The sequence below is a fragment of the Macrotis lagotis genome, chromosome 6, assembly GCF_037893015.1.
Source record: "Macrotis lagotis isolate mMagLag1 chromosome 6, bilby.v1.9.chrom.fasta, whole genome shotgun sequence".
Lineage (NCBI taxonomy): Eukaryota > Metazoa > Chordata > Mammalia > Peramelemorphia > Peramelidae > Macrotis > Macrotis lagotis.
In genome coordinates this window covers 33,205,293-33,217,678 of record NC_133663.1, presented here as the reverse complement: position 1 = coordinate 33,217,678, position 12,386 = coordinate 33,205,293, and the positions used below count along the sequence as shown (strand labels likewise).

At 38.5% G+C, this 12,386-nt stretch overlaps 1 protein-coding gene across 1 annotated transcript in view; it reads right to left on the bottom strand.

Annotated features, from left to right (window-relative positions):
- Nucleotides 1–9,115: 9,115 nt before the first annotated feature.
- The window catches only part of ECT2 (epithelial cell transforming 2), a 68,162-nt gene continuing 64,891 nt past the window's right edge, over nt 9,116–12,386 (bottom strand). Inside the window, exon 25 of the mRNA XM_074190934.1 lies at nt 9,116–10,417. Coding sequence (XP_074047035.1) covers nt 10,328–10,417 — 90 coding nt within the window. The 3' untranslated portion in view covers nt 9,116–10,327. The remainder of the gene's footprint in view (nt 10,418–12,386) is intronic.

Here is a 12,386-nt window from a genome sequence, read left to right as displayed (position 1 = left end):
TCTGCATAGAAAAACGACACTGGTAACACTCATATGAACCTTCTCAGTTAATAGAGCAGGTAGAAGGAGCTTTTACAGCTGAAGTACAGGAGAAGTACAGGAGAAAGCTGAATTCGAAGATAAAATATGGTGTAAAAATGGAGTCAATAGAAAAAAGGGAAATGTAATGGGAGAAAGAAAAAGGAGAGGGGAATAGGCCAAGATATCTCATATAAGTTTTTTCTTTATTACAATGAGCTATTGCAATGATATGGAAGGGGGGAAGGCAAGGGGGAATGAGGGAAACTTCACTCTCATCAGAGGTGGCTAGGAGAGGAAACAGCAAATATACTCAATGGGGTATAGAAATCTGGAGTAAGAAGGAGAGGGGGAGATAGGGGGAAGGGGGGATGTGAGTGATGGAGGAGAGGATGGACCATGGAGGGGAGAATGGTCAGATATAACACATTTTCTTTTTTTACTTCTTGTAAGGGGCTGGGATTGGATGGCTTGTCCAGGACCATAGGGCCAGGTGGATGCTGGGCCTAAGGGGTGGTATGGGGGCTGGGGTCCTCATGGCCCCAGGGCCAGGGATCTGTCTGCTGCACCACTCAGAAACCCTACAGCAGAGTCAGAGTGAAAGGAGAGAGAAAATATAGTACATGGTAGTGGAGAAATACAAAAGGAGGGAGTTGTGATCAGCAATGGCAACAGTGGAAAAATATGGAAGTAACTTTTGCAATGGACTTACCATAAAGAATGCGATCCACCCGTGACAGAGTTGTTGGTGTTGGAACAAAGACTCAAGCACATTTTTTATTATTATTATTTGGGGGGGTGCAGGGCAAATGCGGCTAGGTGGCCTGCCTGGGGCCACATAGCAGGGTGATCTTTGGGTGTCTGAAGCCGTTTTTGGACCCGGGTGCTCCTGGCTCAAGGGCCAATGCTCTGTCTGCCACCCAGCCACCCCTACTATTATTACTGTTTTATTTTTGGGGGGGTCTTTTTTTTGTTTTTGGTTTTTTGCAGGGCATTGGGGTTGGGGTAGCATACATGACACACGGCTGGGTGATTGTTGGGTGTACAAGGCCGGATATGGGATCGAGTGCTCCTGGCTCCAGGGCTGGGGCTCTGTCCATTGAGCCACCTGGCCATACCTACAATTATTACTATTGTTTTTTTAATTTTAATTTTAGTTTTTTTCTCTCACTTTTACTTTTATCACTCAAGCAAATCTATATTTTGTGGGGGGAGCAGGTATTCTGTTTACTCTTAACAAGAATATTTTATTAATATATAAAAAAATTATTTGTACAAAAGAGAATAAATATAAAATTAAAAAATTTAATTGAGGAAAATAAAATATTAAAATTTCAAAAATAAAAAATGATTGGATTGGGTGAAGCCTAAAGTCCCTTCCAACTCTACATTCCATTTATTCTATTTGGAGCATGTGAAACTTTAGATAGTAGGAGTCTAACTGAATGACCCTACCCTGGTGGAAATTGGGAAGTCAGGAGGCAGAAAAGAGGAGTTTGATTTCAGACATGTTAAGTTTGAAAAGTCAGTGGGACATTGAGAAGTGTCCCACAGGACACAGACACGGTGCTAGAGTCCTGAGGGGAGAGCAAGATGAGAAACGTAGACTGGAAGTCATCTGAAGATAAAGGTGAGAGATAGCAGATGGCAGCCAACAAAATTCCACAAGTGGCCTGAACCAGATTAAAATTTAACTGGGAAATTAATGTTTTACAAAATAAAAAATACAAGATAGATCATGTTAACTTGTGATTTTCTAAATCAATATGCCACCTACAGGGATCCATATTTTACTTTGATTGAGATTAAGAAAGTGGCCATTTGTAAAAGTCTACTGAAGGCCATGACAGGGAAGAAAATTCAGAGGGAAAAAAGGTCCCACGATTGTCCTTGACTGACATTCATTTATCTTAAGGTCTAGAAGAAGGATGAGGAGATAGTGAAGGGGATAGAGGAATGTCAGAGAATTAAAATAATCACATAAATATGGTTATCTCAGAAACCAATGGAGAAAAGTGAACAGGGGTCGAGGTGGATCACAGAATCATTGACACACATTTACTAAACACGTTCTATTTAAGGCATTGTAAAGGAACTTCGGGAACCATTTAATCCAATCTTCTCAAGTTGCAGATGAGGAAACTGAGGTCCAGGTAATTGGAAGTTAAATGATTTCCTCAGGTTCACTTTGCTCACCTATAAAGTATCTGAAGTGGGACTCAAACCCTGGTCATTCTGATTCCAAATCCAAGAGGACTCTGCCACACACTCCTGAGGCCTGAAACAAAGTCAATAGGAATTCATCCATTATCTCTGAGATGGAGTGATGGGGAGAGAAGGCAAATTGGAGGAAAGAATAGTGGGGAGGAAGCTGATGCTTTGGGGCAGAAAAATGTCTTTAAAAAGTCTGGCAAATGGGGCAGCTAGATGGTGCAGTGGATAGAGCACTGGCCCTGGAGTCAGGAGTACCTAAGTTCAAATCTGGCCTCATACACTTAATAATTACCTAGCCGTGTGGCCTTGGGCAAGCCACTTAACCCCATTGCCTTGCAAAAAAAAAAAAAAGTCTGGCAAAGAGAGAAAAATAAGAGAGCATCTGGATATTGTTCAATGGAGAAGTTTTCATTTTTAATTTGGGCATATTTGTAGGCAGAACAAGTTGGCTGACAAGGGAGGGAGAAAGTGAGCAAAAGGAAATTAGAAAGGAAGAGAAATGGGCAGAGGACAGAGAGAAAGGAGGGAGAGACATAGAGGAAAGGAAGAAGGAAAAGGGAGAGGGAAAGGGAAATTAAGACTAATGGAATAGTGTCCCAGAAGAGGGAGATGACAGGATGAAAGGCACAGGAAAGGAATTAGTTTTAGAGAGACCTAGAAATACCTTGACCTCTGTAACTAGAGGGGACTGAGCAGATGGTGCTGCTGAAGGGGTTCAAGGAGTAGAAGGAGTAAGAAGATGTCACATCAGGGCTTAGTCTCGGCAATGAGAAAGGCTGCCATCTGCTCTAAGTATAGAAGGTTAGGAGTACAGTTTATAAACTTGAGGACAAAGAATCAATCTCTAAAAAATGAAGCTGGGAAGCAATAAACTTATTGGGGGATGGATGGCTGGCACAAGGGAAGGTTCAGCAGAAGGGCAGACACCACAATCAGCTCCATTCCATGGCTTTTTTCAAAAACAGTCAGCGACCCTAAAATATAAATGGAGAATACTGCAGAGGGCAAGGATGGGGGGAAGAGTTAAGTTGGAAATGGTGAAAGGTAGGGTGGGGGATTCTGGGATGCTGGCTAGGGAATCATGAAAAGGGTTAATCCTGATACTGGGGAACGAGTGGATGGGGAAAGTAGGGAGGGTCAGGACAATGAGGATGGTGAAATTTGTTGTGGCCAAGTAGAAGGGGGGAGGAGTGAATAAATGAGTGAAAAAGTACTGGTTATAAGCTTACTGGCAATACAGACAAGCTATCAGTTATTGCTTAGGTATTAATGAGCAAGCCAATATGGTTCCTCAGCTGCAAGTCAAACAGAAGAGTCCAATGGCTCTTATGACCTGGCAAGGCAGATGGGAAAAGATCTTCTTTATTGTCACTTCCACTGATTCCAAAATTTACCTGAAGATGTGAAAATGGAGGCTGTGGTAGTAATCTAAGGTCAAGTGGAAAGTTGGACACCACAATCAGCTCCATTTCACAGCTGGGCGGGTGCTCTACTCACTGTGCCACCTAGCTGCCCATTATAGTCAACGTGTCACTCATGTCAACAAGAATATGAAAGCCCAAAGATGATAGAAGTAAGGTCTAAAGTCATTGAGAAAAGTGAACGGCAACCCCTAGGTTTTTTTTTTAGGGAGAGGAAAGATCCAGGCCTGTGATTTCATAAATGTAGGGAACTCCTAGCAAGGAAACTCCCTTGCCAAAGGCTGTCAGCAATTTCTCTGCAATTTAGTCATGTCACAAGAACCTGAACACAGATCACCTTGTCTCTCTACCCACTACACAGCACACCACTTCTCTGGCAAAACATTAGCATAAATTATTTGAAAATGTTTCTTCATTCCCTAGAGGTCTGGCTTTCCATAGATGGTGGAGTAAGTCACAGTAATGAAGTGTTAATGACAGTGACCTTCAAATAAGATGAGAGCCTCACCAGTTTTGTCCAACAGCAGGAAAGGGGAGATTTTTCTAGCGATGAATATTTATGAAGCAGCTCCTTGTAGACATCACTCCCACAGAGCACTTAGCAGTCAACAGAACCATCCGAAGGAATTTGGATAATTTGTTTTGTCCTTTTAGCAAAGATTCCTGATTTAACTATAAGCAGGCAAGCTCCTCGAGGGTAGGGACAGATTCACCTAGTCAGCACTTAAGGAAGTGTTTGTAGACCTGATATATCCAAGGAGGATGACTCCAGTAATATCGAATGCTTCATGGATAGGAATGACAGTCTCCAGTAAACTATTCCCCCCTTTCAACAGCAGACCTAGGCTGCCAAAGTAAAGGGAGGTATGTGCCAGTCTCAGTGAATGTTCTCACCGAAATGAATTTGGTAAAAGGGGATCAATCCATAAAGCATTTATAAAACACTGCCGTGTGCCATAGCCAGCATGACTATAAGTCAGAAGAAGATGACTCAGAAAGGAAACTATCAGTAAGAGGGGAGGGTAAGAGTTCTTGGAGTTTGGCAAAGGAAGTTGGACCTGGAAAGAGAGAGCAGGGTTCAAGACCCAAAATGCTGGTCCATCCTCAGTGTACACCCTTCACTGAATTCTAAGGCTGCAAAGCTGAACAAATGTTGCACTGGTAGAGGCGCTGCCTATACCAAGGAAATCACAGGTTCGGTCTCTACCACTATCTATCCCCATCCTTTGGGGGGACACAGAGCTGGGCACAGGAATTCAAGAACAGACAACACTCTTTCAAGTTTAGCCTGTAATATCAATTCTGTTATTTCAGTCACAAAGAAATCAGTTCACTTTTCAGTTCACTTGCCCCTTAAGGAGCTCATATTTTAAAAGGAGAGATTACATGAAATATCAAAATTCACAAAATACTTAGAATAAATTAGAGGCACTAATACAGAAAGGCCTCTCAACAGGGGGATCTGAGCTTCGTCTTGAGAGGATGAGCTGGAGGAAACACTATTCCAGTTGGTCGAGGGAGACAGTCAGTTAGAAGTCAAGTGGTAGAGGGTCCAGAGTGAGGAACATGAAGACCAGTACTGAAGTCACATGCACATACACACAGTTTTTTATTCCTAAGAAGCCTTCCTTCCCATAATGGCTTATACTTTCTATGGAGTGTTAAACCTACAAAGGCATTTTCCCCATGTATGGTCTTCAGTGGACTTTCCCAACAGCCCCATGATGGAGCCAGTGTAAGTGTGACCTTCCCCTTTTTTAGATGACAAAAACCTTCATCCAGACAGATTAAGGGATATGCCCAAAGCCTGTTGAGAGGCTGCAAGCCTTTTCCAGGTAGTAAGACAAACTCTGGCTTTGCTAGAAAAGTTTCTAACACATGCACAACTTGTGCATGCATCTACTTGTGCAAGTAGATGAGGTCACAGAGACACCCCCGATGACAATCTTGGTGTCCCTAAATAGAGTGACAGGGAGTGCTCCCTCACATTAAGCAGATCCATGCTGGAGGACCAGGACAATCTGGCTTTGAATTCTACTCAACACTATTAGCTGTGACCCCTCAGAAGCAATTTCACATGTCTCTGAATATGTTTTCTCATCTACAAAACATGGGGCTAGACTATAGGAGGCCTTTCCATCCTCCATCCTATGAGCATGGACAGACTGAGGACATATCTGTAACAATATGCTCTCCAAAATAGCAAAGTATTAAGTATGAACTGAACCATTTCTCCTTCAGGCCTAGGAAGCCCCTGCTGCCGGCATACTGCAGTCTGACACCTGCTCTGACTTGTCTTTCCCCTGGTACCCCCAAGAATGATTGGAGCTTGGTTTTTCACACACCATCCACTGGCTCTACCCAATATAACCTGAGTAGCTAGAGAATACATCTCTACATTAGCTTTAGCAATAAGATAAAAAGAAATCAAAGGAATTAAAATTGGCATCGAGGAAGTAAAACTTTCACTCTTTGCAGATGATATATGGTACACCTAGAGAACCCTAGAAAATCAACTTAAAAATTATTTGAAACAATTAACTTCAACAAAGTAGCAGGATATAAATCATCAGCATTTCTATGTATGAACAACAAAGCCCAAGGGCAAGAGATAGAAAGAGAAATTCCATTTAAAGTAAGGCGGTAGGGCAGCTAGGTGGCGCGGTGGATAAAGCACCGGCCCTGGAGTCAGGAGTACCTGAGTTCAAATCTAACCTCAGACACTTAATAATTATCTAGCTGTGTGGTCTTAGGCAAGCCACTTAACCCCACTGGCCTTGCAAAAACGTAAAAATCAATGAAAATTAAGAAAATAAAGTAACTGTAGGCAACATAAAATACTTGGTAATCTACTTCCTAAGACAAACCCAGAAACTATATAATGAATACAATTACAAAATTCTTTTCACACAAATAAAGTCAGATCTAAACAACTGGAAAAAAAAAGAATTCTACCCAAATTAAATTATTTGTTCAGTGCCATATCAATCAAACTACCAAAAACCTATTTTACAGAGCTAGAAAAAATAGTAACTAAACTCATCTGGAAGGTCAAGAATATCAAGTGATGGGGGAAAAAAATGTAACTGCTGGGAAAGCTGGAAAATAGTATGACAAAAACTAGATAATAGATCCACATTATCTCATACCCTATACCAAAATAAGGTCAAAATGGGTACAGGATTTAGACATAAAGGACAATATCATAAGAGATCAAGAAATACTCTGATGGAAAGGGTAGAAATTTGTGACCAAATACAGAACATTATAAATTGCAAAATGGATGATTTCAACTATATTAAATTAAAAAGTGTTTGTACTAATGAAACCAATGCAGCCAAGATTAGACAGAAAAGCTGGGAGACTATTTTCACAGCTAGAGCTTGGGATCTTTTTTGGAGCGGGGGGGGGGGGGGGGGGGTTGGGGTTGCAAGGCAATGGGGCTGAGTGACTTGCCTAAGGTCACACAGTTAGGTAATTATTAAGTGCTTGAGGTCATATTTGAATTCGGGTCTCCTGACTCCAGGGCCACTGCTCTATCCACTAGTTGACTTGCAGCTAGGTGTTTCTGATAAAGGATTCAGTTTTAAAATGTACAGAGAGGGGCAGCTAGGTGGCGTAGTGGATAAAGCACTGGCCCTGGAGTCAGGAGTACCTGGGTTCAAATCTGGCCTCAGACACTTAATAATTACCTAGCCATGTGGCCTTGGGCAAGCCACTTAACCCCATTTGCCTTGCAAAAAACAAACAAACAAACCTAAAATGTACAGAGAATTGAATCAAATTTATAAGACTACAAGGCATTCTCCAAATGAAAAATAGTCAAAGGATACGAACAGGCAGTGTTCAGATGGAGAAATTAAAGCTATATAGTGTCATCTGAAAAAATCATTATTGATTCAAGAAATGCAAATTAAAACAACGATGAGATACCACCTCATACCTACCAGATTGGCCAAGATGACAAAATTGGAAAATGAGTACATCTCTACCATAAGGCCAGAACTGAGGCCAAAACCACCCATTCAACAGTGGATGCATTCAACTACAATTGTAACAATATAACTTTAGTTAAGCAAGATATATACATTTCTGTATGACCTGTAGATTATTTATTTTTTCCCTTAAAAATCAAGGGATGAGCTGTTCCAAGTGCCTCATAGTGGGCATGAGCAGGTGGGATGGTCTGGGTCATCCCAGTCAGCAGGGAGGCAGTGCTGATAATCAGGATCTACCCATCCTCCAGTCCAAGTAGGGCCAGGGAAGACCTATTAATAAACATCCTACTACAGTAATTTCTTAGGTCTTTGTTCATTAACACCCTAGCTAATGTATCATCATTGCTATAATCAATAAGAATTCCAGAGAAAGATATTTGGTATAGTCGATTTCAATTAGCTTTCCCAGAAATCAGACTTGTCCTGTGATATCTACTAAACTTTGTTTAAAAGTACTACGGGTCTGACTACTTAAAAGCCTCTCCCAGGTGCCTCGTAGAATGCTATCAATAAAAATGCTCACTACTTATTAAATAGAGCAATATTTTAAACATGCTAGAAAAGCGTACTAAAGTAACCCTATAATAAATCATTTTATCACCTGAATCTTTATACCCTCATTTATCATTTGTGAAAATTCAGATGGTTTTAAATCAAATTGTTCTCAAGTTAAGTACATCATGTTTCTTCTGCTTGAGTACCTTATAGACAATCTTTGGAGAGACTAACTTTTAAAAACTTATTTCGGGGGGGCAGCTAGGTGGCACAGTCAGGAGGACTTGAGTTCAAATCCAGCCTCAGACACTTAATAATGACCTAGCTGTGTGGCCTTGGGCAAATCACTTAACCCCATTGCCTTGCAAAAAACAAAAAAAAATCATCTCAAAGTTGATCGAATCAAGTGCTAGGGCAGGCTTTTGACCCCATTCTGACCACATTTTTAAAAAGCCTGAGTTAAAAATAAACTAAAAATATATTCAGGGATTATATTCTATCTCTTAATTCAGAATGATAAAAAGTTCCTTCAAGATGGTCAGATTAAGACTTAAAAATAAAAACTCCCTGACACTCAAAAAAATTATCTTTTAAAACAATATATAAATTTTTAAATAGCTTAATAGTTAAAAAATAGTATAAAAGTCACATCATTTTAACAATGGCCACAGATTTCTGTGCAGAGAAGTTTCTGCTATTATCTTATACCATGACTCTTCCAAACTAAGAGTGACTGTAAGGTGACAAATATTATGATTGTAGCTGTCACGTGACCTACAAAGTCAGATACCTAAATATCAGTGCCACCTGTGATCTTCCTTTGAGTTATATATTACTCCTATACTTTGTTTTCAGGTACAAGAATGACATAGCAGATTTATTTCTAAAATATCAAAAGATTCTTAAGTTTGTAATTTTTTTGTTAATTTTCTGGATTTTTTTAAAGTCAAAACCATAAACACTAGAGGGTTTTACATCTTTATTTACAAAGTTCTTAGTTTTAAAAACACATCAGAAAAGGGCCATTTAATATCCTCAAAAGCAGCACTCAGTTACATATACAACATACAACAACTGTATGGAGTCAGTTAAATTCTTACAATGGAAAACTGAGAATTATTAAATGACATCAATGTGTTTAGACTAGTCCCTAAACAGACAAGAAAAGGGGACAAATACCCATAAGAAAAATGTGATTATTTAAAAATATTCACTACAACGAAAAAAACAAGACTATATTTTGTTAAAATTAGACAATTTGGGATAGAGCTTTTTTACAGTAAATAAATGAATTTAAATTTACAATTGATTCAAAAGCACAATCTGAGTTTCACAACAAAATGTCCAAATATATATACATGCATATTTTAAAAGCAGATAAGCAAATGTCAACCTTCAAAACAATTTTGATTAAATGTTATAAATACATCATCAGCATAATTTTTTCATAGTCTTGTACTTCAAAGTGAACTTTTACAACTACAAAAGAAAATTTTTAAAGTATCCCAGTACTAAATGTATGATAAAACATCTGGACTCTGAAGTAACTACATGTACCAACTGACCTATTTTTGTGCAAAACATACAATATTTTCAAAAACTATGTTCTCACTACAATCTATAAAAAGAATTTGATCATTTCTGACTGTTGCACATTTTCATATGGGGTAAATTATCATTTTTCCTGTCATGTGCCATATTTGAAAATAAGTTATACAACAGAGAAGTTACTGAAGCAGTACAGTGAAGCAAACATGTCTGCAGAGTCAGCTGTCCGGGAAGTCATTTAATTCAATGAGAATTTTGAGAATGTCAACTGATCTCTGCACTGAATTTAGCATTTAAATACAAAGATGTATTTCATAAAATTGTTAACAGACATCATACAAAATAGTTAACATCAGAAGCTCGGCATCCAAACAATAAAATTATTTCAAAACTGTTGATATTAGAAATCAGATACTGGCATGGAAAGAGGAGTTTAAATAAATGAATTACATCTTAACCAATATCAAATTCTTCACTTCAGTTTTAAACTTATAATTGAGCAACTCATTCCTTTAAAGAAATTCCAATAGCTGCTTTAGTGTTACCTAACTTCTCCTGGTTCTCATCAAGTGCTAGGGACAATCCCAAGTCATATCAGCTTCTTCACATCAGACCCCTAGAAGAGGAATGACTTCATATCAGATGAGTTGTAGATCGGCTTAACGTGTGATTTCTCTTTTCAAAGAAGGCTGGAAGGCTAACGAGGGAAGGAGACGAAATACCCTATAAAGACAAAGAAAAAAGGCAGACAAGACAGTCAAAGATGTTCTGAGAGTTGCTGACCATGGTACTAGACTCCCCCAACATGAGAACAACTACAGAGAACCTTATCCAATAAGGTTTAGAAGCTCTTGACAACAGCATAAATAAGACAATTCAAAATGAGGAAAAGAATGACCAATTTTGAGTTAAATTGATTTAAAGTACCTTAACTAAAAAATGAGAACAGGTCAAGAAATAATGCTTAAGAGTTTATATGAAAAGTCTTCTGGAACAGATGCAGCATTAGTCTACAACTTTTTTAATAGTTGAAATTAATGGTGCAACATTCCTTTGTAGACAGACACTTTGAGCTTTTACAGGAGAAAGATAAATCATGAAGTTGAAATGACTAGATTCACTGGTATTTTTGGAAAAAGTTAGATAATATAAGGTATTTATCTAAAGCAACTGATATATGTGTATACAGTCTCTTGACAAGTTCCTAAACAAGTCATTTAAAAGATGAGACAGATTTGAACAGGTCTCAGGGTTAAAAGGGTAGGAAGAGAGAGGGCAGTAGGGGAAGAAGGGCAGTGGATTGTAGAATGGGGCAAAAATAATAAATTCCTCCAGTAACAGCCTTTGTTAGAGAGTTAAGTCTCCAGACTTCCTGCTTCAAAGGTCACAATAAGGTTACAGTCAAATGGAACAACTATAATACAATACCACAGATGACCATGAAAGAAGTTCCAAAGAAGGTGTTAATTTAATAAAAATTATAAAGCTACCACTGAAAAATAAAAAAGAAAGCATACTGAATGGTTCAGTAATAAAAATTTAAGTTTTTATTCAATCCTCTTGCCAAGCAAGCCAAATGAAATGATGGGTCTGAGTGCTGCATCGAGTACTAATCAAGTAAAGGTTAAAATTCAAATATCTAACAGTAGAGCTTAAAATTTTTCTTTAAGTAAATCTTCTTAAAATGTACTGCATCAAGCCAATCCTTAATACCACAAATAAGACTATGATTCAGATTTTACATGTAATTCTGTTCTTCACAATAATTAAAAGTCTTCCTTAAACTTCCATTTGTCTTGATATCAGGAAATCTCAAAATAGTTGAAACTTCTGTGTTTAAATTTTCTGTCATGATCACTGGTATTCATAGAGCAAGAAACTCAGCCCAAGAAAATATGAACCAAGAAATCGTGCAAAGCTTCATTTCCTAATAATTGGTAAATCAAGGAGAAGAAAGAAGAATGAATTTTAAAGCTGAACCCTCCCCAGTATTGCTACCTTTAAGGATTTTAGAATTCACTTCTATCACACTTTGCTCCAAGTTTTCATAAATATTACAAATGACTTGAAAGAAGTTTTGGAGTCAATGGATATTTGGAAATATTTTTCTCTATCTGAAAAGAAACATTCCCTCTGCTAGGAGTGAGCTACGGGAATTATAAAGGTTGAAGTGGAAAGCTTTGAGAGGGTCCCATCAGTAGAGTCTGAAGTATGACATCAGACAGGTTTTAATAGATTCACTTACACTGTATTTGGATATGGAATGGGTCATCTATAAAAAGATGAGGAGGAGAATTGTTAGTAAAAAGCAAGTGATGAAGAAAAAGACAGCAATATTTTTTTTGGGGGGGGGGGGGCCAAGGCAATGGGGTTAAGTGGCTTGCCCAAGGCCACACAGTTAGGTATTTATTAAGTGTCTGAGGCCGGATTTGAACCCAGGGACTCCTGACTCCAGGGCCGGTGCTCCATCCACTGCACTACACCTAGCCAACCCCCAAAACAGCAATATTTTTTATTCTTCTTTCATGGAAGAATAGAAAAATTTTTAAAGATTACATTAAAATGTTTTACACAGTTAAAACACCACCTCTTAAGTATTTTTAAATATAATTTTCTGCAATCCAAAGCATGTGTTGCTATAAATGCTATGGATATATGTAAGAAAACAAAATTGTACTCTAGTTATTATAAA